Source organism: Delphinapterus leucas, chromosome 8, assembly GCF_059928025.1.
Source record: "Delphinapterus leucas isolate spDelLeu-1000000601 "Yukka" chromosome 8, BTC_Dleu_Yukka2, whole genome shotgun sequence".
Lineage (NCBI taxonomy): Eukaryota > Metazoa > Chordata > Mammalia > Artiodactyla > Monodontidae > Delphinapterus > Delphinapterus leucas.
The window spans coordinates 113,874,162-113,899,861 of NC_143136.1; the positions used below are offsets into that span (position 1 = coordinate 113,874,162).

Genomic DNA, 25,700 nt, shown 5'->3' on the forward strand with positions numbered 1-25,700 from the left:
GGGCACACCTGCCTGATGCTGAAATAGCCTCCCGGGGACACCAGGAAGCACAAAGCCTCCAGCACAGCCCCAAACGCCTGGGTACACCGGATGATCTTCCTCCGTCTCACCTGATCATCAAAGGCTTCTCAGTGTGGTGGGTGTGCAACTTTCTGGAATGAGCGTGTGTAACTAATCAGAAAGAAAAATAAAGTGAAAATCGGAAATAGAGTAGCTGCCCCCCAGAATAGATGCCATAGCGATTTCCCAAGCGCCCGCTGTGTCACAGGGCACTCGCCCAACCTTCTTTCACCGGAAGGTAGGTGGGTATTATTAGACGTGTTGTTCCGGAGGAGAACAGAGGCTCGAAAAGGTGGCGCACGCCGCGCAGCGGCGGCGGGGCTGACCCGTGCTTTGGGGAGGGCTCTTTCCGTCCGTGGGGGTGTGTCGGCGGGGCAGGCCGAGGCCGTGGGAGCCGCTGCGGCCGCGCCTTCCCTCTGCCTCTTCCGCCGCCGACCTCCGCGCGGGACCCCAGCCAGCCGCGGTGGGCGGAGGACTGCACGCCGCGCCGCGTCCTTATCAACCGGCCGGGCGGCGTGGCTCGCGGCCACCTAGTCCGAGGAGGCGAAGTCCCGGGTGGGGCCATGGCTCCCCGGGGCGCGGGGGCCGACCAGGGTCCGAGAGGAGGCCGGGAGCGCTGAGCCCGGAACGGGTGGTGCGCGCGGGCAGGCGGCCGTCGGGGCGCCCAGGGAGCGCACGCGGCACCATGCGCGCCCTCCTGCCTCCGCTGCTGCTGCTCGCCTGCGCCGCGCACGCCGTGAGTACGCGCGCCTCCGCGGGTCCCACGCGGGGTGGGGGTGGGGGGACGATCTTCCGCTGGGGAGTGGGAGCCCTTCCTCCGCATGTGTCCCCCACAGCTACGATCTCTCTCCGCTCCTCTCCGGACGGCCCGCTCCTCCAAAACACCATCGGCGTGAGCCTGGGCGCAGGCAGCGCTGAGATAACCCCCTTGCCCTCCAGCCCACCCCTTCCTCCCGGCTGCGCCTCCGGGGCCCTCCTAGGCGGAGTTCTGGAGCCGCCCCTGGCCGTGCGTTTTGTGTGCCGGGCGCTTTGCCTGCGTTATCTCCTTGAAACCTCATCATCGCCTTTCGAGGTTGATGTTTTCACCCTCACTTTGCGGACAAGAAAAGCGAGACTTGGAAAGACCAAAAATCTTGCCCCGATAAAAGACAACTGGAACCCAGTCCGTCTGCTCCAAAGCCTTGACATTTGCACACACACCGGGCTGCGGATGGGAAGACCTCCGAAAGCTCTGGCCGCAGCAGCTGCTGGTTCTGTGATGGGACCGCGTCTGCGGCTCTCCCCCTCGTCTCTCCTGTGGGTTTGGCTCCCCAATGTCTGTGTGTCTGGGGACTCCTGGGAGCAGCTGGTCTCCCCAAACCAGGCCCAGGGAGGAGCTGGCCGAGAACAGAGAAGGCAGCAGTGGGTGGCGTGTTTTTCTTTCTTTCTCGGAAACTCCAGGGAATCCGGGCCTCTCCCTGTGGGATTTGTGAATGGGAAAGTGGCTGCACCCAGACTGGCTGGCTGGGAGCGAGGGCGGGGGGTTGGGAAATGGGCGCACAGATTCCAGAACCACTCTTTCCCACCAGCCTTCCAAACTGGCCGCCGGGGCCTCTGTCCCAAGAAACTTCACAGGGAGAGCACTTGGGGACCTAATTCTGAGTCTGCGGTCTCTGTCCTGGGCAAGTCCTTCCTGGCGTCCAGTGACCTCGCCCTCCTGTAGTCCTATCCTGTTTGACTGCAAGAAAGACCTGCTTCCCGAGCTGACGGGAGTGTTGGCACGCAGTAGGGGCGGCTCTGTGGCATCCAGGCTGGCGTTTGGGGCTCTGTTCCCAGCTCGCTTGTAACTTGGAGCCTCTTGTTCTAGGGCTGGAGTTGGAAGGTGCTAGGGCAACAGCACCCGCTCGTTAGTCTGAGCTCCCACTTTGGGGAAACGCCACCTGAGACGGTGGGGACAGTTCAAAGCCCAGTGCAGCCTCCAGGTGTGTTGTGATTCGGTGCCCAGGGCTGGGAGGCAGCCGCTCCAGGTAGCTGGGCTTCAGGACTGAGGTTCAACCTACATTTTAATCTCAAGGGGACCCCGGTGTTATCTCAGGAATAAACAGAGGGGAAAGGAGAGCCTCCCCTTGGTTCAAGTCTTCTGTGTGCCTTGGAAGGATGTTTTATTCTGCCCTGGTCCAGTTACCTCCTTTTACAGGGGAGCAGACTGAGACCCACAGAGAGCAGGGACCTTCTCCACATCAGTTGGTTTGTGGCAGCGCTGAAAATAGAGCCCAGAGCTCTGTCCGGGACGCCCTTTGTCTTTACGTGCATTTTCATACACTCCAGTACCGCTTTGTGTTCTTTGAGGTGGGTTCCTGTGTGTAAGTCTTGGTTCTCTGGTGATTTTATGGGCTTATCCAGACCTGAGGTTCACACTTCTTGGCAGAGAACTCCTTCAACAAATAGGAGTGGAACTGACTACTTCGGTTGGACTATTTCCCAGCCTATGAAACCCTGCTGTTTTTTTTTCCTGTTTGTTTGAGGCGTCAGACATTCAATTTTGAAACTGAAGGGCATTCAAACAATTCTTTATTCATTTTGTGCTCCCTCTTGAGGGAAATCATAGGCATATTTCTAATTGCGGGGGGGGCAGTCACTAAGGCCAAATGCTTATTACTATCCCCTCCCCTGCCTTTCCACACAGGGTGATGTCGGGAGGGTCCCTTGCCAGTGGACTAACAAGTGCTGATGGCTGATGGGGCAGTTTTCTGAGACCTGGGTAGGAAACCCTGGCCACACCTCGCCTGTCCCCACCCGTGTCTCTCATGAGGACTTCTACCTGGAACGCTATTATTTACCAGCACATCTGTCCTCCCTGATATGTTCACTTCGAGCTTGAGCCTTGAGACTTAGTCTCGCTAATCCTTTATCCCTAGGGCCTGTCCCAGCGTAAGGGGGAGTCATTGAGTGTGTGTGGGCTGAATGAATGCATGAATGAGTGAGTTAAATGATGGTGCTATCCATAGTGGCTGTCCTCAGCTGGGACAGTTTCATATAGCAACAGGTAGTGAAGCATGACATCTTGAAAGCAATCGTTGCTTACAAAATTGTACACAGATACGTCAGCAAAGGAGGAGGAGTCACTCAGGGGAGGGCTCTTTAATCCAGGGCATCTGGCAAGCTGCCCATCCGAGGACCTGAGTTAAGGGGGGTGCAGGGCTGCTTTTTCCTTCAAGCAGGGTTTCTTAACTTTGATGCTGTAATCCTGGATATTAAACCTGGGCTTTTCACAAGGGGTGCTGGGAGCGTCCCTGGACTCTAGCCACCAGAAGCTAGTGCCATCTCTCCAAGTCGTTCCAACACAAAGTGTCTCCAGACATTGCCAAATGCCCTCGGGGAGCAGGCAGGGCAAAACTGCCCTGGTTGAGAACCGCTGTCTTAAATGTAATGTTTCAGGGGAAATGCGTGAACAGGATTCACAATAGGTGTCACTGGATGTTGGATTCAGGGTAGTGGGGTTGGTGACAGGGAATCTGAGCCAGAGGACAGAAGCAGGTGTACCCGATGGAGACCCATTTCCAGACAAGAAGACTTCTGCAGGGCATGGGTTCCTTGGGCTTCTCCACCCTCCCTTCCCCCCGCTTCATTCCTTCTCAGTTGACGGTGCAGAAACACAGAAACTCGAAGGATGGGGTCTGGCACACATGGTGGTCCCCACCCCTCTCTGGGCTACATCTGGACCCAGAGGCTGACGAGCTCTGTGGCAGCTGGGTGAGCAGAATTTTAGGAAGGCCTGCAAAGGCCACCAGAGGATCTGGCTACTGTGGCCTCTTAGAGGAAAATCACTGGGAGTTTTGGACAATATTCTGAGGAAGTATCTGTGCGTTTCTTTTTGAGTGTTTACTGTCCCTAAGTTAACGTGACTGATGATCATGATGGTGATGATGGTGAAGGCCTCCCTTACTGAGCACTTACTTCACACCAGGTACTCTGCTCAGTCCTTCCTGGCACTGATTTACTTCTCACACCAACAATCAGTACCCTCATTGTGCACATGACACAGAGGCTCAGAGAGAGGTGAAGCCACTGGTCAAGGTCACCCAGCTGTTCACGGTGGCATGAGGACCCAAACCCAGCTGTTCTTAGCCAGAATGTGCGTCTGCTCCCAAAGAGAGGCCGCTCTGGTTTCTGGTGCCCAAGGCGCTGTCATGAAATTCTCTCCCAAACCGCAAAATGACACTAATTCTAGTTTAATCTGAGCACTTCATAAAACATAAACAAAATACTGTCAGGACACAGCATTTTATTGAGGGGGCCAGAGATGAGCTTGGGGTCACGAAGTCCAACAGGAGGTGTGCTTCCCACACTGTTTAGGGGAGTCCTCTAGGCTTTGGCACCCCCTTTAGGAGATGCTATAGAGTTCCCCTCCCTCTGTCCCATCCCCAGTATTCCCCGCATGCCAGGGACGGGCAGAGCTTTCTTCCTGGCACCCCTTGTTGAAAGCGCAGACTTAATAACCAGGATTAGAGCTCTGCCCACAGGGCGGCCCCTGCAGTGGCCCCTGGTTTGGTGCCTGCACCCCTGCCCTTAGCAAGCTGAGGTTTCTCACCACTGACCTTCACTCGGGCTCTGGAACAACCTGCAGCCCAAGGCAAGCCCCACAACACTCAGATCCTATCTGCTTGCTTACATGACAAACAGAGGGCTGCCCAGCATTCCAGAGGACACGAGAAAACAGGGATCTCCTGGGACCCACCCAGCTTCAACAGGCCTTGTCTGACAGAGTCCAAGGGGCCTCTGGGGAAGGGACCTCCCCGGTGCATCGTGTCCTGCCCGTCGTGCTGCCAGGATTCCTGAGTTTTCCAGACTTCAGAATCCCTTTGTGCCCCACATCAGTTCCCTTTACCTTGGCTCCCAGAGGCTCCCCCTGGTGTCTTCTCAGATTTCTAACCTCACCACCTCCTCTTTCATTTTCAACAGACCGGGTCTACCTCCCATTTCCTGAGAGTCAGGGAAAGAACTTCCTCTGAGCAACATCTTGCTCTCACAGATGTGTCTGAATTGTACCCTCCTGTGCCCTTCCTCCTGCCATAACAGAGCACCACAGACTGGGGGCCTTAAACAGTGGACGTTTATCTTCTCATAGTTCTGGAAGCTGGAAGTCCCAGATCCAGGGCCAGCATGGTCGGGTTCTGGGGAGCCCTCCCTCCCCAGACGGCTTGTAGACAGCTGCCTTACCCTCACATGGCCTTTCCTCTGAGCGGGCAGAGAGAGAGAGTGAGCCCTCTGGTGTCTCTTCTCATAAGACCACTAACCTATCAGATCTGGGCCCCAACCCCTTAGACCTCATTTGACCTTAATTACCTCCTTATGGGCCCGTCTCCAAACAGAGCCACACCCGGGGTTAGGGCATCAATGTATTCGTCGGGGGACACAGATATCCTGTCCACAACACATCCAGGCGGAACAGAGGCTCTGCTCCGGCCCACGGCCATCCCTACACACGTGCTCCCACCCCCGCCCCTACCATGCTCAGTGACCTTTGTCCTGAGACGACACAGAGGCGGCCCAGTCCTCACCCACGACCCCTGCCCACACCTCCACCCATTTCTCAGCCAGCCACACCCTGGCTCCCACACGCCACCCACGGGCTTCAGTCACCAGGGCCTATGTTGCCCCATTCACTAGACAGGGTGCAGTCTTTGGTCTACCCGGGCACCACATGACTGATGAGAGGAGCTGGACGTTAATGAATAACGAGATCAAGGTAGCAGGCACACACCCAGACTGTCCTGGTCAAACTGGGCAGGACACCCATGGGACCCCAGCCTCTTGGAAGCATTCCGTGCCAGGACACCCTGTCCCTTTCCCTGCCTTGGCTCCTACCCTTCGCTGTTCCCACCACACCTCTCCAGACATTTCTCCTCTCGCACGGTCTCTCCAGTGGCTAGGCCTCTCCTCTCGCATGGCTCCTCCTCTCGCGTGGCTGGCTCCTCTCGCGTGGCTGGCTCCTTCGCGTGGCTGGCTCCTTCGCGTGGCTGGCTCCTTCTCGCGTGGCTGGCTCCTCCTCGCGCAAGGTTCCTCCTCTGGCGTGGGCCTTTCTTACGCTCTTATTCCCAGCCTGAGCGGGTCGTTCCCCGAGCCTCTGTCTCTGGCCTTTGGTCTTCTGCATCTGCTCCCTCTTACCGTGTGAGCTTCTTTGGCCATCTTACCGCGTCACAAACCCAGTCTTGCTCAACCACACTTCTCTCACCTCAGCTCCCAGGCCTACATCTCGTTTCCTTGTGCTTGGAGCTGTCGAGGCACCCAGAGCAGACACATCATGGGAGCCACGCCAGCCCTGCCCTCAGCCGGCCCTCAGGCCCCCATCGACTCCGTCTCGTCCGTCCGCATCCTCTCCGCTCTGTGGGGATGACTTCTCGGGTGCAGCCGCCTCCCGGGGGCCCCTGCCGCCGCTGGTGGTCCATCGTGACCTGGCGGCTGCCTTCCCCACGCGCTCCCGCCTCGGGTCACTCTGACTCCTTGGAGCCGGTGAGCTCCGGGAGCAGGACCCGCGTCCATTCGCCTTTGATTGCGGGGCGTCCTGGGGCCCAGTAAGTGTTTGATGACGTTTTGTGCTTCGAACTGGTTGTACGATCGAGTGCCCTCTTTTTCTTTCTCATCCTATAAACTAGACTAGTATTTCTCTTGTTTCCCCCTTGAAACTATTCCTTTCCGGTCTCAATGTTGGCAGGTGAGTAATTATATTGTAAAGTGTGATGAGCAAAGTGATGCTGCGTTTCTTCACCTCCTTCGGAATTCAACAGGTTTTCATTGTATCTCCTCCCAGATTTTACCTTTTCATATTTAAGAGTCCAAAATAGCTAACAGAACCCTCTCTTAACATCTTTCCTCTCTTATTTTGGGGTCTGCCTCGTTATTTTCTCTCTCTGCAGGTTGGACTTTTCTATTTCCAAATTATTAATTAATTGGATAATTACTCAAGTGAATAAGAGCTTTTTCACTCCTTCAGAGATTCAAAAATTTACTTCCTCCGTGTGCTTTCTTAGGAAGTTACTAGAGAACGTGATTCTGTAAAACAAGGAAGAAGAGTAAAGAAAAAGGGAGTCCAGCAAATGGAACTCCAGCAGGGGGAGCGGGGAGCGGCCCCCAAAACCACAGGCCGGTGTTGGGAAGAGGAAGGAGGTCTGTGGGAGGGAGGGCTCCAGGGGAAAACGAATAGGACTGTTTTTCTTTTAACATCTTTATTGGAGTATAGTTGCTTTACAATGGTGTGTTAGTTTCTGCTGTATAACAAAGTGAATCAGCTATACATATACATATGTTCCCATATCTCTTCCTTCTTGTGTCTCCCTGCCTCCCACCCTCCCTATCCCACCCCTCTAGGTGGTCACAAAGCACCGAGCTGATCTCCCTGTGCTATGCGGCTGCTTCCCACTAGCTATCTATTTTACATTTGCATTTGGTAGTGTATATATGTCCATGCCACTCGCTCACCTTGTCCCAGCTTACCCTTCTCCCTCCCTGTGTCCCCAGGTCCATTCTCTATGTCTGCATCTTTATTCCTGTCCTGCCCCTAGGTTCTTCACGACCATTTTTTTCTTAGATTCCATATATATGTGTTAGCATACGGTATTTGTTTTTCTCTTTCTGACTTACTTCACTCTGTATGACAGACTCTGGGTCCATCCACCTCACTGCAAATAACTCAATTTTGTTTCTTTTTATGGCTGAGTAATATTCCATTGTATATATGTGCCACATCTTCTTTAGCCATTCATCTGTCGATGGACACTTATGTTGCTTCCATGTCCTGGCTATTGTAAATAGAGCTGCAGTGAGCATTGTGGTACATGACTCTTTTTGAATTATGGTTTTCTCAGGGTATATGCCCCGTAGTGAGATTGCTGGGTCATATGGTAGTTCTATTTTTAGTTTTTTAAGGAGCCTCCATACTGTTCTCCATAGTGGCTGTATCAGTTTACATTCCCACCAACAGTGCAAGAGGGTTCGCTTTTCTCCACACCCTCTCCAGCATGTATTGTTTGTAGATTTTTTGACGATGGCCATTCTGACCAGTGTGAGATGATATCTCATTGTAGTTGTGATTTGCATTTCTCTAATGATTAGTGATGTTGAGCATCCTTTCATGTGTTTGCTGGCCATCTGTATATCTTCTTTGGAGAAATGTCTATTTAGGTCTTCGGCCCACTTTTGGACTGTTTGTTTTTTTGATATTGAGCTGCATGAGCTGCTTGTAAATTTTGGAGATTAATCCTTTGTCGGTTGCTTCATTTGCAAATATTTTCTGCCATTCTGAGAGTTGTCTTTTCGTGTTGTTTATGGTTTCCTTTGCTATGCAAAAGCTTTTGAGTTTCATTAGGTCCCATTTGTTTATTTTTGTTTTTATTTCCATTTCTCTAGGAGTGGGTCAAAAACCATCTTGCTGTGATTTATGTCATAGAGTGTTCTGCCTATGTTTTCCCCTAAGAGACAAACTTGATTTTTAAAAACTGTTTAAAGGGAACTTTTCAGTACTAATAGCTCTTGTTTTGAGGAAAATTTTATATTAATTTTAGCAATACTTTCACCTTCACTTGTTTCTCCTCCTGTGAATTTTAAGTAAAATTATATTTAATACTTTTTTTTAAAGGGGGTGAACTATAGATGATAGTTTTTTTCTTCTTCATCTTTTTTTTTTCTTTTTTGTCTTTAAAAATATTTTCTGGCCCCCTGTATTGGCAGCGTGGAGTCTTAACCACTAGACCGCCAGGGAAGTCCCAGTTTATTCAATTTTAATGGAAGGATAAGGGTAAAAGAAATGTGGGTTGATTCACTTCGTACCCACTAAGATGGATATTATTAGCACAGAATAACAACGGTTGATGAGGACATAGAGAAATTAGAACTCTGTGCATTGCTGGCGGGAAGGTAAAATGGGGCAGCTGCTGTGGAAAACAGTGTGGTGGTTTCTTAAAAAAGTAAACACAGAATTACCATATGATCCACACATTTTGCTTCTGGGTACGTACCCAGAAGAATCAAAGCAGGGACTCGAAAAGATATTTGTACATCTCCGTTCCTGGCTGCATTATTCACAGTAGCCAAGAGATGGAAACAACCCAGCGATGAATGGATGAACAAAGTGTGGTCTGTCCATACAATGGAATAGTATTCATCCTTAAAAAGGAAGGAAATTCTGATAGATGCTACAATGTGGATGTGAAATGAGCCAGACACAAAAAAGCAGATATTGCATGACTCCACTTATATGAAGTACCTAGAACAGACACATTCGTAGAATCAGAAAGTAGAATAGAGGTTACCAGGGACTCCAGGAAGGGTACATAGTTACTATTTAATTGGTACAGAGTTTCTGTTGGGCCAGTTGAAATGTCCTGGAGATGGATAGGGGTGATCATTGTACAACTTTGTACACTAAACCACAGTTAAAATGGTAAATGTTATGTATATTTTACTACAACTTAAGAAAAAGAAATGTAGAATGAAAAGAAAAAGTTAAACTGTCTTCTGATGTTTATTTTTGCATAGTCCCAGGGAAAAACACAAAGGAAGTTAAATTTTTCTTGGAGAGGTTCCCATTGTAGGTGTTCCCTCATTCCTCATCTTGCTCCATCGCTCTCAAGACCCTCTTTGCTGCAGCGCCCCTTTCTTCATTTCCAGCAATGCACATGGCCACCCACTTTTGGGAAACGTCACTCCTACCCAGTCAGCTGTGCTGTGTAACAGTCACAGAAACTCAGTGGCACATAGCAATGCACGTTTACTTCTTTCTTAGTGTTTGCAAGTGAGCTGGGGTTTGACTGACCAGCTATGATACTGACGTTGATCCAGTCAAGGTGCAAAACAAGCTTGCAACCCTGAGGACCCTTCGTGGTGCCCTGTTAGAGTCACACCTCCCTCCCTCCCACCCTCACCCTCCCTTCACTCCTGACAACCACTAATAGGGTCTCCATTTCTATTGATATAATTTTGCTGTTTCAAGAATGTTATATAAATGATGTGGAATCTAAAAAAAATGATACAAATGAATGTATTGACAAAACAGACTCACAGACATAGAGAACAAACTTATGGTTACCAAAGGGGAAAGGGGGTGGAGGGATAAATTAGGTGTTTGAGATTAACACATACACACTACGCTATATAAAATAGATAACCAACAAGGACCTACTGTACAGCACAGGGAACTCTACTCAGTACTCTGTAATAACCTGTATGGGGAAAGAATCTGAAAAAGAATGGACACATGTATAACTGAATCACTTTGCTGTACACCTGAAACTAACACAAAGGTTGTAAATCAACTATACCCCAATATAAAATAATTAAATTTAAAAAAGAATGTTATATAAATGGAATCATACAGTATGTAACCGTTTGGGATTGGCTTTTTCATTCAGCATATTTCTCTGGATATTCATTTAAGTTGGCCCATGTATTACTACTTTGTTCCTTTTTATTGCTGAGTAGAATTTCATAGTATGGATGTACCATAGTTTGTTTAACCATTTACCCATTGAAAGGCATCTGGACTGTTACAGTTTTGGGCTGTTAGGAATAAAGCTGCTACAAATAGTAGTGTACAGGGTTTTTTTCTGAATATACGTTTTCATTTCTCCGGGGTAAATGCCCAAGAGTGCAATGGCTGGGTCGTATGGTAGTTGCATGTTTAGCTTTTCTTAAGACACTGTCAACCTGTTTTCCAGAGTGGTTGTCTCATTTTACAGTCCCACCAGCAATGTGTCCGTGACCTAGTTTCACCACAACCTTGCCAGCATTGTTGTCATTTTTTATGTTAGATATTCTGATAAGCATGTAGTGATATCACATTACGATTTCAATTTGCATTTACCTAATAGCTAATAATGTTGAACATCTTTTCATGTGCTTATTTGCCATCTGTGTGTCTTCTCTGAAATGTCTTTTCATGCATTTTGCCTATGTTCTAAATAGATTTTTTTTTTTTTTGGCCACGTTGGGTCTTCGTTGCTGCGTGCGAACTTTCTCTAGTTGTGGCGAGCAGGGGCTACTCTTCTTTGTGGTGCGTGGGTTTCTCATTGCGGTGGCTTCTCTTGTTGTGGAGCACAGGCTCTAGGTGTGCTGGCTTCAGTAGCTGCAGCACACAGGCTCAGTAGTTGTGGCTCACAGGCTCCAGAGCACAGGCTCAGTAGTTGTGGCTTGTGGGCTCTAGGGCACACAGGCTTCAATAGTTGTGGCGCATGGGCTTAGTTGCTCCGCGGCATGTGGGATCTTCCTGGACCAGGGATCGAACCTGCTTCCCCTGCACTGGCAGGCGGATTCTTAACCACTGCGCCACCAGGGAAGTCCTTAAATAGATTTTTTAATTTGTTTACTATTGAGTTTTGAATGTTCTCTGTCTGTTCTAGATATTAGTTCTAATTTGCGGATTGCAAATATCGTCTCCTCATCTGTAGCTTGCCTTTTCATCCTCTTAACATGGTTTTTCTTGGAGCAAAAGTTTTTAATTTTGGTGAAGTCCAATTTATCAATTTTTCTTTTTATGGATTGTGCTTTTGGTGTCAAGTATAAGAAATCTTTGCCTGGCCTTACATCTTGAAGATTTTCTATGTTTTTTCTAAAAGTTTTAGTTTAATGTTTTGCGCTCAAGTCCATGATCATTTTGAGGTAATTTTTGTACAAGGTATGAGTCTTAGTTCAAGGTTCGTTTTGTTATCTGTAGCTGTCCAGTCGCTCTAACACCATTGCCTGTTCTTCTACTAATACCATGCTGTTTTGATTACTGTAGCTATACAGCGAGTCTTTAAAGTAGGTGAACTGATTTCTCCCCCTTATTCTTTTTAAATTAATATAATTTATTTTGTTGAGAGGATTTAGGTTTACAGAAAAATTCTGCAGAAAGTACAAAGAATGACCATGTACCCCCTCAACCCTTCCTCTCCAGTGTCTCCTGTTACTAATGTCTTGCATAAAAGTGGTGCATTTGTTAAAATTGGTGAGCTAATATTGATACATTAACTAAAGTCTCTAGTTTACATTACTTTTTTTACAGGTCTTTTTTATTGAAGTATAGTTGCTGTACGATACTGTATAGGCTATAGGTGTACAATTAGTGATTCACAATTTTTAAAGGTTATGCTCCATTTATAGTTATTGTAAAATATGGGCTCTGTTCCCTGTGTTGTACAATGTATCCTTGTAGCTTATTTTATACCTAGCAGCTTGTACCTCTTACTGCCCTGCCCCTAGCTTGCCCTCCTTCCCTCTTCCTGCTGGTAGCCACAAGTTTGTTGTCTGTATCTGTGAGCATGCTCTTTTTTTGTCATATTCACTAGTTTGTCTTCCTCATTTTGAGTCTGCATTGTCTGGCCCCGCCCTGCGTACTAGACTCAGCTTCGTGACAGTGACGAGCATTCTCGACTTTGGGCTTGCAGGTGGGAGCCCTCCCTCGGCTGTGTGCTGTGCTGCAGGTGCTGCGGGAAGAACGGGACCAGTGTCTGCAGGGACTCGCCGAGGAGAAGGCCAGGCACCCGGCCCCAGGTACGTGCACACCTGGGCCCACTCTGGGATGTGAGTTGCGTCCAGGTCCACTGGGTTGGGGGCAGGTAGGGGCTGGAGCAGCTGTGTCCTTTCAGAGAATAAGCTGAGGGGACGGGCCTGGAGTGACCCTGGTGACCAGTCTATACACACCCAGAGAAACCATGTCATTGCCTCTCTTTGGTTCTCTGAGTTTGTGGTTACAGCCAGGGTTGTTGAACCATTAGCTTCTGCATGATGACTTCACCAAGGTAAGCTTTTGGTGAGAATTACTTATCAAGGCAGTGTACTTCTCACCCATTCTCTCACCTCTACTGCTAGTTTGATGGGAGAGGCAGCGTGGGGTCTGGAAAACTTGGAGTCCATTGCTGGCTGACCCTCACCGGCTGTGTGAACACGGACAAATTATTTAACCTTCCGAGTCTTGCTTTACTGATCTATAAAACACAGGTGATAAAGTCTACATCAGAATTATAAAGATATATGAGATAAAGTATGTTAATACAGGTGTTTCTTAAATATTATTATTTTAAATATTATTAATTTAAATATTGGTTATTAGTTAGGACCGTAAATATTATTAATTTGATATTTACATGTTAATTTTATTTCTGTTCCCTTCCTTCACTTATCTGCTTTGCTTTCACTCATCTAAGGGCAGGGAGGGATGTAGCATTAAGAGAAGAATCCTTTACAGATAGTCAGACAAAGACTTGTACGGGCAAGGTCTTAGCAGCACGCGTTACAATAGGCAACAGGTGGAAACAACCCAAGTGTCTGTCAGCTGATGAATGGGTAACGAAGATGTGGTCTGTACATACAATAGAACAGTATTCAGTCTTAAAAAGGAATGAAGTACTGATACTACCACATGGATAAATTTTTTAAAAAGTGAAGTGAAAGAAGTCTGTTGTAAGAGGCCATATGTTATATGATTCTCCTTGTATGAAATGTCCAGATTAGACAAATTCATAGAGACAGAAGTTAGATTCATGGTTGTCAGGGGCTCAGGGGAAATGGCTGGGGAGTAACTGTGTAGGAACTGCCTTTTGGTCGTGGTGAAGTGTCTACAACTGGATAGAGGTGCCGGTCACACAACACTGTGAATGTACTAAATGCCACTGACTGTACTTTAAAATGGCTAATGGTTAAATTTATGTGATGTGAATTTCTTTTTAATAGACTTTATTTTTTAGAGCAGTTCCCTGCAGAGTGGAGCAGAAAGTACAGAGCATTCCCACGTACTCTCTGCTACCCCCTCCCACCCAAACACACAGTCTCCCTCACCGTCAGCATCCTGCAGCCGGTGCTACATTGGTTACAGCTGATGAACCTACACACCATCGTCACTCAGAGTCCACAGTTTACATTAGAGGTCACCCTTAGTGTTCATATTCAGTGGGTTTTGAAAAATGTATGATTGCATGTATCCACAATTATACTATCATACAGAGTAGTCTCTCTTGCCTGAAAATCCTCTGTGCTCCACCTGTGCATCCCGCTCTCTCCTCTAACCCCTGGCAACCACTGATCTTTTTACTCTCTCCATAGTTTTGCCTTTTCCAGAAGGTCATATAGTTGGAATCATGCAGTGTGTAATCTTTTCAGGTTGGTTTCTTTCACTTGGTAATATACATTTAAGGTTCTTCTCATGTCTTTTCATGGCTTGGTAGCTCATTTCTTCTTTGAGCTGAAGAATATTCCACTGTCTGGATGTGCCACAGTTTATCCATTCTCCTACTGAAAGACATCTTGGTTGCTTCCAAGTTTTGGCAATTCTAAATCAAGTTGTTCTGTGCAGACATAAGTTTTCAATTCATTTGGATAAATACCAAAGAGAATGGTTGCTAGATCGTATGGTGAGAGCATGTTCAGTTTTGTAAGAAGCTGCCAAAACTGCCTTTCAAGTGGCTGCGCCATTTTAATTTCCCACCAGCAGTGAATGAGGGTTCCTGTAGCTCCACATCCTTGACAACATTTGATGTTATCAGTGTTTTGCTTTGTTTTTTTAATTGTAGTAAAATACATGTAACATAAATTTTACTGTCTTAACCATTTTTATTTCTTTTTCTTCTAGTTTTATTGAGATATAGTTGACACACAGCAGTGTATAAGTTTAAGGTGCACAGCATAATGATTTGACTTACATACATCATGAGGTGACTATCACAAGAAGTTTAGTGAACACCATCATCTCTTATAGGTGCAGAGTTAAAGAAATAGAAAAAAATGGTGTGACGAGAACTCTTGAGATTGCTCTCTTAACAACTTTCACATATAGCACACAGCAGTGGTAACTGTATTTATCATGCTGCACGTCACATCCCTACTACTTATTTATCTTATAACTGGAAGTTTGTACCTTTTGACTACCTTCCTGCAATTCCCCCCAGCCCGGCCTCTGGTACCCACAAATCTGATCTCTGTCTATGAATTTGTCTGTTTGATTGTTTTCAAAGTATAATGGACCTACAACACTATGTTAGTTTCTGATACAGAACATGGTAATTTAATATTTCTATATGTTTCAAAATGATCACCAAGACAAGTCTAGTTATGATGTGTCACCATACAAAGATATTACATAGTTATTAACTACATTCCCCACTCTGTACATTTCATACCGGTGACTCATTTATTTTGCAACTGGGACTTTGTATCTCTTAATATCCCTCACTTATTTCTTTCCTCCCCCACCCTGCCTCCCTCTGGCAACCACCTGTTTGTTCTCTGTAACGTGTTTCTTTTTAGTTATGTTTGTTCATTTGTTTTATAGATTCCACATTTATAAAATCATAGAAATCATAGTGAAATCGTATAGTATTTGTCTTTGTCTGACTTATTTCACTTATCATAATACCCTCTAGGTCCATGCATATTGTCACAACTGGCAAGATTTCATTCTTTTTTATGACTAACATTCCATTGTGTATATATGTACCACATCTTCTTTATCTGTTCATTCATCTGTTGATGGGCACTTGGGTTGCTTCTGTGTCTTGACTATTGTAAATAATGCAGTGAACATAGGGGTGCATGAATCTTTTCTAATTACTGTTTTTGTTTTCTTTGGATAAATACCCAGGAGTGGAATTGCTGGATCATATGATAATTCTATTTTTTAAGTTTTTGAGGACTTTCCATAGTTTCTCCCCAGTGGCTGAAGCAGTTACGTTCCCACCAACAGTGCACGAGGGTTCCCTTTTCTCCACACCCTTGTCAACACTTGTTATTTCTTGTCTTTTTGATAATAGTCATTCTGACAGGTGTGAGGTGATATCTTGTGTTTTTTTTTTTGTTTTTTTTTTGTGGTATGCGGGCCTCTCACTGTTGTGGCCTCTCCCACTGCGGAGCACAGGCTCCGGATGCGCAGGCTCAGCAGCCATGGCTCACGGTCCCAGCCGCTCCGCGGCATGTGGGATCCTCCCGGACCGGGGCACAAACCCGCGACCCCTGCATCGGCAGGCAGACTCTCAACCACTGCGCCACCAGGGAAGCCCTTGTGGTGGTTTTGATTTGTATTTCCCTGATGATCAGTGATGTTGAGCATCTTTTCATGTGCCTGTTGGCCATCTGTATGTCTTCTTTGAAGAAATTTAAAAAGAAGTTTAAAAAAACATGTAAATTTCATCAACTTAACCATTTCTCAGTGTACAGTACAGTTGTGTTAAGTTCACACTGCTGTGCACCCAATCTCCAAAACCTTTTATCTTGCAAAACTGGAGCTCTATACCCATTAAACAACAACTGTTTTCCTCTCTTCCATTATCCCCTGGGAACCATCATTCTGCTTTCTGTTTCTGTGGATTGAATGGTTCTAGGTACCACAAATAACTGGAATCATACGGTATTTGTCTTTTTGTGATTGGCCTATGGTATCTCATTGAGGTTTTGATCTGCATTTACATGATGATTAGTGATGTTGAGCATATTTTCCTGTGTTTCTTGGCCATTTGTATGTTTTCTTTAAAGAAACGTCCTTTCAAGTCCTTTGACCATTTTTAGATAGGGTTGTTTGGTTTTTTGTTATGGAGTTGTAGTTCTTTATATATTCTGGATATTAACCCTTTATCAGATATATGATTTGCAAATGATTTCTGTCGTTCTGTTGGTTGTGTCCTTTGATGTACCAGTTTTTAAGTTTGATGTATAACCTAATATATCTAATTTTACTTTTGTTGTCAGTTCTTTTGGTGTCATATCCAAGAAAGCATTGCCAAATCCAATCTCATGAAACTTCCTCTAAGAATTTTATAGTTTTAGCTCTTACATTTAGGCCCTTGGTCCATTTTTGAGTTAATTTTTATGTGTGGTATAAGTTAAAGGTCCATCTTCATTCTTTTGCACATGGACATTCAGTTTTCCCAGCACCGTTTGTTGAAAGACTGTCCTTTTCCCATTGAATGGTCTTGGCACCTTGGTAAAAAAATCACTTGACCATATATGTGAAGGTTTATTTGGGGGCTCTCTTTCCTATTCCACTGGTCTATATGTCTGTCTTTATGCCAGTACCACACTGTTTTGATTACTGTAGCTTTCAAATGGGTTTTGAAATCAGGAAGTATGAGATCCCCAAATTTGTTGTTTTTCAAGATGGTTTTAACTATTCCCAGGTCCTTTGAGATTCCATTAAGAATTTTAGGATGAATTTTTCTATTTCTGAAAATAATATTAAATACATAAATATTAAATGAAATATTTCTGTCATTGGGATTTTTTTGTTGTTGTTGGTTTTGGCTGTGCCATGCATCTTGTGGGATCTCAGTTCCCTGACCAGGGATTGAACCTGGGCCATGGCGGTGAAAGCCCATAATCCTAACCACTAGGCAACCAGGGAAGTCCCTGTCATTGGGATTTTGATAAAGATTGCATTGAATCTGTAGATCACTTTGGGTAGTATTGACATCTTAAAAATATTATGACATCTAATCCATGAATACAGGTTGTCTTTCCATTTATTTGTGCCTTTAATTTCTTTCAGCAGTGTTTGGTAGTTTTCAGTGTGCATGTCTTTCACATTGGTAGTTAGGTTTATTCATAAGGTTTTTGTTCTTTTTAATGCTATTGTAAATGGATTTGTTTCATAATTTCCTTTGTAGGTTGTTCCTCACTAGTGTATAGGAATGCAACTAATTTTTGTGTGTTGATTTTATATCTACCCTGTCACTTTGGTGAGTCCATTTGAGGCATCATTAGGGTTTTCTACACATAAGATCACATTGTTTGCAAACAGAGATAATTTTACTTCTTTCCTCCAATTTGGACACCTTTTATTCATTTTTCTTGCCTACTTGCTATACACTAGGGCTTCCAGTACTATGCTGAATACAAGTGGCAAAAGTGGGTGTCCTTGTCTTGTTCCTGATCTTATAGAAAAAGCTTTCAGGCGTCATCATTGAGTATGATGTTCGCTGTGGCCTTTATATATATGGCCTTTATTATATTGAGATAGTTTCTTTTTATTTCTAGTGTAAGTGTTTTTTATCATGAAAGGGTGTTGAATCTTGTCAAATACTTTTTCTGCATCAGCTGAGATGATCCTGTGGTTTTTGTTCTTCATTTTGTTAATGTGGTGTATCACATTGAGCAATATTCACATTTTGAACCACCCCTGCATCGCAGGAATAGATCCCACTTGGTCATAGTGTATAATTGTTTTCATGTGCTGTTCAATTCAATGTGCTAGTATTTTGTTGAGAACTTTTACATCAATGTTCATCGCAGATATTGGTCTGTAGTTTTCTTTTCTTGTAGAGTCTTTGTGTGGCTTTGGTATCAGGGTGATGGTGGCCTCATAGAATGATTTTGCAAGTGTTTCCTCCTTTACAGTTTTTTGGAAGCCTTTGAGGAGGCTTGGTGTTAATTCCTCTAAACATTTGGTAGACCCTGTCAGTGAGGCCATCTGGGCTTTTGTTGTTGAGAGATTTTTTATGACACATTCCATCTCCCGACTAGTTAGAGGTCTGCTCTGAGTTTTTACTTGCTCATACCTCCGTCTTGGTAGGTTGTGTGTTTCTGGGAATTGATCCTTTCCATCTAGGTTATCTGGCTTGTCGGCGTACAGACCAGACAGGTCCTTCTGCAGTACTCTTATCTCCAAGTCATGGCCTTTGCTCTTGGGATCCTTGGACTGTTGGTCGCCCACTTTCTCGTCCCCCACGGCCAGGCCGGTGACTCCTTCCCTGCCCCCCTCCCAGGAATCTGGCTGCCCCCGAACCGCGGCTGCCGCTGTGCCTTCTGGTCGTCTCAGCTGTGTCCGCCAGGCCTTCCCCTCCCCTCCCTCCCCTCCCTCCCGTCCCGCATCCCGCTCCCTGAACACAACTGTCTGCCCTCTGGTGGCGATGGCGGCGCTATGTGTGTGGCTGCAAGGGGAAGACAGCCCCATCTCTGCATTTTCCAAAAGAAAGAGAGAGGAAGAGGGGTGCAGAGGGGGAACGGGGAGCCCAGGCTTTTAAATTAGGCTGTGTGATCTTGAACAAGTTCTATGTCTCTGGGCCTCAGTTTCAACATCTGTTTTATGGGGTTGGTGTGAAATTGAAAGAATCCGTTCAAAAAATATTTAGCACTTCTTGTTGTGAGGTGAGAATGGTGAGAAAAAAGGAGCTTGGACTCCTCTCTTATGGCTTAGGAATGTGTTTTTGCACATGTGGCAGAGACTCGGTAAGCGAGCTTCATCAAATAGGGGTTGGTTTCTTAGACACCACAAAAGATCCAGAGCTGGTGCAGAGTCCCCAGGTGTCCAGATTCCTCCTGTCTTTCTGCTCAATGTGTGGCATTCGCCTCCTGGTCGTAAGGTGGCTGCAGCACTTCCATGGAGGAGGGGGGAGTATTTTGGGGGAGAAGAGATGAAGGTCGTGAGTTCAGTTCTAGACACACGGAGTGGAGGCTTCAGAGGAGGGCCAGGCTGGGGAACACTTCTGTCTGGCTGGCAACTGAGGCTGAGGTTGCAGGAGGAGAGGATGAGGGAAGGGGAGGAGGAGAGGGCCCAGGAGCGGCCTCGGGCCCCTGCACGAATCCATCAGGAGCAGCTGGGGGCAGGAGGAAGGTGGTGCCGTGGGCGGCAGAGGCCCAGCAGTGTGGGTGCTGCGGTGGGCTTCAGTGGAGTCACCCGTCCTCTGCATGAGGGACGGGGCAGGATGACAACTTCCTTCCGTAGGTTGAGCCTTTCCTTCCCCTCTGCTGGCTGTGGCAGGTTCTTCGGGGGAGCCAGACAGTAGTCTTACGGCTCACAGGGGCCCACCATTGAGCCACAGCCTCCTGACTTCCTGGGCCCTCCTGTCACCCCAGAAACTACAGCTGCCTGCATGTCCCCAAGGTGAACGCCGGAAATTCCCGTGACAGAGCGTGGGACTTGCATTCAGGCCTGAGGGATAAAGCGTAGAATGGCAAGCCACTGGGAGAGATGATGGTGAACTTTAGTTCACACTTAGAAGTTACAGACGGTTATTTTAAAAATAAGCATCTGAAGTGTTTAAATGTCCTATTGCTCCCCAGTGGCTGCAGGATGAGATTTAGCTCTGCACTCCCTTGTCCACGCATCCATCCCAGACATTGCCACTTGGCTCAACCAAATTGCTTACAACTTCCTGACCGTGTACGTTTCTCTCATGCCTCTGCGCCTTTGCACATGCTGATCCCTCTGCTTCAACACCATTCCCTGTTTTCCACTCTGCCAACCACTCTCCTTTTTAGACTCCTCCAGGAACGATTTCTCCCCGTGTAACTGGCCACCCGGACTTCTGCAGGACCCTCTGTTTCTCTCCCTCCTGGCACCTCTGCACTGCATCGTAGGGATGTGTTTCCTGGATTGGGAGGGACTGTGTCACTTTCCTCTTTTTCCCCAGCGCGGGGCACAGGGCCTGCGAGACCTAGTAGTTGTTGTGTGTTTGTTGATGACTTACTGGGTGAATGAGTGAGTGCAGACGTTTGACTGAGAGCAGGGAGAGAGGAGACTTGAAGGAGAGAGAGAGAGAGAGAGGTGAAGCAGAGCCTTTGCAGCAGAGGACATGGACGCCCCCGGCCTGCCCCGCTCGTCACAGACCAGCTGGGGTGAGAAGTGTAGCCACGTCACCCATGGGGAGTGCTCCCCGGAGCCTGACCTGGGGGCCCGTCACCCTGTGGATGCCGACCTCACATTGCAGTTCCTGGGAGGCTGCGGATGTGCTCAGACCTGGAGCACCGACCTGGAGCAGGTCTAGCCATCTTCTGTCCCCAGAGGCTCCCATGTGGTCCTACTTGTGCATCCAGGGCTGAGAAGGCGCAGTGGGACTCCTGCCGGGTTCTGCCGTGAGCTCCCTGGGGAGACCTCGCTCTCCTCGTGTGCGATGGGGCTGTGCTGCACACACAGTAATTGCAACTGTGTCTGGCCAGGCCGCGGCAGCTGGGTGAACGGGGCAAAGGCTCGGGCCGCTTGGATCTGTTTTGCATTTTGGCCTTCTGCAATTTTCATTTAGGAAAAGGGGTCTGTTGTTTTGAAAACCTGGTTTAAAAGCGCCTGAGCCAGAAGACTTCTGAGTCTTCTGAAGTCTTCTGAGGACCTGGACTCCTGGGAAAGTCTTTAGGCCTGTTCCGCTGTCAGGTTGAGAAAGCTGAGCCAGAAGACCCATCGTGGAGCTTAGAACCGACATGGTGGCCATGGGGGAAGATTTCTTCAAAGAATGAAAACAGGAGAAACAGCAAAGGCATGGAACCCTTGGTCAGGCTCCGCCCCGCGGATCCCCATCAGGGCCAGGTTGCGGGGATGGGGGCTGGGGCTGAGACCGCCTTGGGGGGATCCGGCCCCATAACCTCCACTCAGGAGCACGACTCCTGAAGTCCTGGTCACCTGGGCCCACAGGCCCTCCGTCCCCAGCAAGGATCTGTCTGGCGCCTGAGGTGGGGAGGGGCTGGCGGACTCTCTGTTGGGGGTGTAGGTTAATGGTTAAGCTGCCCGGTCTTCCCTGGGGAGGAGGTTAATGTTTGAACGCCAGAAGAGTCCCAGGAAACGAGCTGTCACCAAGCCCGGCACACTTATCACGAATAAAAAATTAACTCTTCAGCTATTCCAGGTTAGGTGGCCAAGGCCTTCGGAACATTTTGTGGGAACATTTCAGGGTCACCCTAATAGCTGCATGGCGTGCTCTACCCGGCTATTTATTGCTCTGTTTTCAGAAGCTGATACCCCCTCAGAGCTGGCCAGTTGAAGGGCTTTGCCTCTCCCTAAGGAAGAATGTTCCCGAGAGACAGTGCAGTGGCAGGAAGGATGTGGGCTTAGCAGTTTGGACAGACCTGGGCAGGTGTGCTCCTCTGTCACTTAGGGGCCTTGTGACCTTGGGCAAGACCCCGATCCTCTCTGGACCTTTGTGTCCTCGCCTTCAAAATGGGGACACAGCATCCCCTTTTCCTCTTGTCTCTGCCGGCTGGTTGCCCACTCCCAAAGAACATGGGCTGGCTTCTAGTGGGTGGCGGGAGGGCAGTGCTTTTTTATTGAGGTGAAATTCACCATATTAACCATCCTAAAGCAAACAACTCAATGGCATTTGGTGCATTCACAGTGCAACCACCACCACCTCTATGTAGCTCCAAAGCATTCTCATCACCCCAAAATAAAACCTGTACCCGCTGAGTAGTCACTCCTCATCTTGCCCCCCCCCGCCGCCCCTGGCAACCATGCATCCACTCCCTGTCTCTATGCTTTTGCTGACTCTGGACATTTCATAACAAATGGAGCCACAGTCCGTGACCTTTGTGTCACCTCCTTGCACTAATGTTTCCAAGGTTCATCCACGTGGTGGCGCTGCTATCAGTGTGTCTTACGTGCTGGCTTTTAATGCAGTTTCTCTAACAAACATTCCAGTCCTTTTCTGGCTTCTCCTGGCTCCTGAGGGCCACTGGCAGCAAGGCAACCTGCGACCTCCCTCCCCTGCCCAGAGCCCAGCTCTCTTCACCCTTTCCTTGGCACTACTGATCTGGGCTCGTTTTTCAGAAACAAGTAACTTATGTTCATGTAGCATTTTCGACATATTTTTTCAGTTCTTAAAACAGCCTGTGCAGTAAGTACCGTTGTCATCCCCACTTCACAGATGAGGAAATTGAGGCTCTTAGAGGCACCGGATCCCCCAGAGCTGAAACAGGACTCTCAGCCCATATCTTTTGAGTGCAAATCCTGAGGATTGTCTATTTTACAATCCAGACTGAGCTGTGAGGGACTGACATTCTCACCCTCCCAAGAAAAGATTAGCATTTGGAAAGAAAAAAAAAAAAAGAGGAAGAGAGAGACTGTTGACACCAGTTAATGTCTGTGTAGTGTGAGAGGCGGCGTGAAAGGAGGCGTCTCAGCCAGGGAGGACAAGGAGGACTTTTCAGGCCCCAGATGCAGCTCGTGCGGTCGGGGGAGGGGAGGCTCCTTGTGCTGTCGGGGGAGGGGAGGCTTGGCGTGCCTTCGGGGAGGGGAGGCTCCGTGTGCCTTCGGGGAAGGGAGGAGAGGCGTCTGGTGCTCTGAGGCCACCTTGAGCAAGCCTCCCGCAGGCAAAAGAGCCAGCCTGCCTCAGGGAAGCGGCGCTCAGCCTCACGTTCAAAGGGTCCTTCGTCTCATCCCACGCAGCCTCCTAACTGCATGACCCTCTCTGCTTGAACACTCTAGGTGGTGGGCACCCCACTACTCCCCAAGATAGTTCTGTGGAACGGTTTGTGCTTCTTGGCTTAAAGAGGAACACCCCCAGACTCGTTGCTGTCGCTCCTGTGCCATGCTTTTAAATGCCGTTGCCACCCTGGGCCTTCAGTTCCTCTAACCCACCCTGACCACCTCTGTGTGTGGTCCAGCCATCACAAGCAGGGCAACGCCTAAATACCGTAAATACTGCGAAGCCAAGGAGACCGCCCCAGGTTGCCCCTGGGGGTGGGCTCAGAAGGCAGAGCGGGCATGATGAAGCCAGGAAACAGGCTGTTGGTCCTGCCCATCTGGACATGTTCCCGCAGCCGTTTCTCCTGTGGGCTTTCCCGCCATCTGGGGCGAATGGGCAGCAGTGCACTCATGCCTCTTTCTGGAACCTTCTGTGTGCCTGCTCATCACATCACCCCTTATCTCCCTAGTCTGAGGGGAAGTCTTGCTCTTTTTCTGTTTTCTCCTAAGCGTTTTGATTACACCAGAATTCCTCTTTATCCCCCTGCCCCAGGGACCTTTGGAAGCCCAAGTCAGGGAGATCGTAAGTTTTCCTGCCCTCCTTGGAGACTGTGAACTAGTAATCTGAGGAGGAAGGACAGAAAAAAGGAAAAAAATAACCAGGAGGAAAAAAAGATCCACTGCAAACACAAATCATTAATTCCCACCAAAATCCTGGGGGACGTTACCACGCCCATTTTATAGATGAGGAAAGTGAGGCTCGTAGAGGTAAGTGGCGTGTCCAAAGTTCAGTCCGTCTCCACCACACTTCACTTCAACCGAGGATGCCATGCTGTGCCGTGGGCACCAGGCAGGCACCCCCCTGGCCCCTCCAGATGACATCTGTGGTCCCATGGTGTCTTTTCTTGTTTCCCTACTTAAACTTGCACACCCTTCCATCCCTTCCCCTCCAGCCAGGCAGTCAGTGTCAGCAGATGACCTCAGAGATGGTGGAGGGTTGTGGGGATGCCTTGGGCCCTGCTTGCCCTGCAGCAGCCAGTTTACGTTCACTCCAGCCCTGCCCTCCCAGAGGCGCTGAGCCCTCCCTAGTGGCTCTGTGTACAAAGCTCCCCTATCCCTTACCTCATGGGTCCCCCTCAACCCCGGCTCAGGCGCTGAGCTTTGCTGCTCTGGGTCTAAAACTCCCAGCCCCCCACAGTGACCCGAGTTCTGTGCTTCGTCCCTTCTGAGCCAGAGCCCCAGGGGAGGCCGGATCAGGACGCCCCCTTCCCTTTCCTGTTCCGCTTGTGCAGCCTTCCTCGCACTCAGAGCAGGAGCCTGTGGGGAGTGGGGTCAGGCCCTCCACTCACACCCTGGAGCCACAGAAAAGGGGTCCCTGCAAGCATCCAGGGGGCCGCACAGACCCCTGCTCCCCCGGCCATAGTCCCTCCAGCCCGCTTGCACCATGCACCTTATGTACTGTGGTTTCCTTAATATTTTTTCCTTTAAATCAATTGGCTGACTTTTTTTCAGCACTCTGTACGTTAGCTCTTAGGCTTATTCATTGTATCTGACTGCAGCTCTGGAATCTTCGACCCACCTCTCCGCCTTTCCCTGCAGCCCCAGCCCCTGGTAACCACCATTCTATTCTCTGCTTTTGTGAGTTTGACTTTTTTGGATTCCACATACCAGGGAGATGATAACAGTGTTTGTGTTTCTGTGTCTGGCTTACTTCACTGAGCATAACGTCCTCTGAGTTCGGCCGTGTTGTCACACATGGCAGGATTTCCTTTTTATTGTTTGTTTTTGGCTGTGCGGCGTGGCACGCACTATCTTAGTTCCCTGACCAGGGATCGAACCTATGCCCCCTGCAGTGCAGAGTCCTAGCCACTGGGCCGCCAGGGAATCCCAGTAGGCTGAATAATATTTCACTGAACAATATTTCACTGTACTTTTCCTTACCCATTCACCCTTTGATGGACACTTAGGCTGTCTCCATACTTTGTGGCAGATAACGCTGCAGTGCGTGTGGGGTGTAGATCGCTCCTGAGATAGTGACTTCATTTCCTTTGGGTGTGTGTCCAGGGGCGGCATTGCTGGGTCATATAGCGGCTCTAGTTTAATTTTTTGAGGAAGCTCCATACCATTTTCCACAGTGGCTGTGCCAGCTTACATTCCCACCAACAGTGCATGAGGGTTCCCTTTTTTTTCAACTGACTTTTTTTTTTTTAACTTAGCCTCATCCTAAACAGTAGTAACCCTCAAAGTCACAGCTGTGATGTGCTTGTTCTATAACCTTTTAATGCATATTCAATTCTCTTTTTAAAAATGTATAGCTGTTTGGGGCTTCCCTGGTGGCGCAGTGGTTGAGAGTCCGCCTACCGATGCAGGGGACACGGGTTTGTGCCCCAGTCCGGGAGGATCCCACATGCCGCGGAGCGGCTGGGCCCGTGAGCCATGGCCGCTGAGCCTGCACGTCCGGAGCCTGTGCTCCGCAACGGGAGAGGCCACAACAGTGAGAGGCCCGCGTACCGCAAAAAAAAAAAAAAAAAGTACAGCT

The 25,700-nt window shown here is 48.3% G+C and overlaps 1 protein-coding gene across 1 annotated transcript in view; it reads left to right on the plus strand.

Moving 5' to 3' along the window:
• The first annotated feature begins 557 nt into the window (after window positions 1-557).
• The window catches only part of SCTR (secretin receptor), a 64,767-nt gene continuing 39,624 nt past the window's right edge, over window positions 558-25,700 (plus strand). The window contains exons 1-2 of the mRNA XM_089916985.1: window positions 558-796; window positions 12,459-12,564. Of these exons, the coding sequence (XP_089773111.1) occupies window positions 746-796; window positions 12,459-12,564 (157 nt within the window). The 5' untranslated portion in view covers window positions 558-745. The remainder of the gene's footprint in view (window positions 797-12,458; window positions 12,565-25,700) is intronic.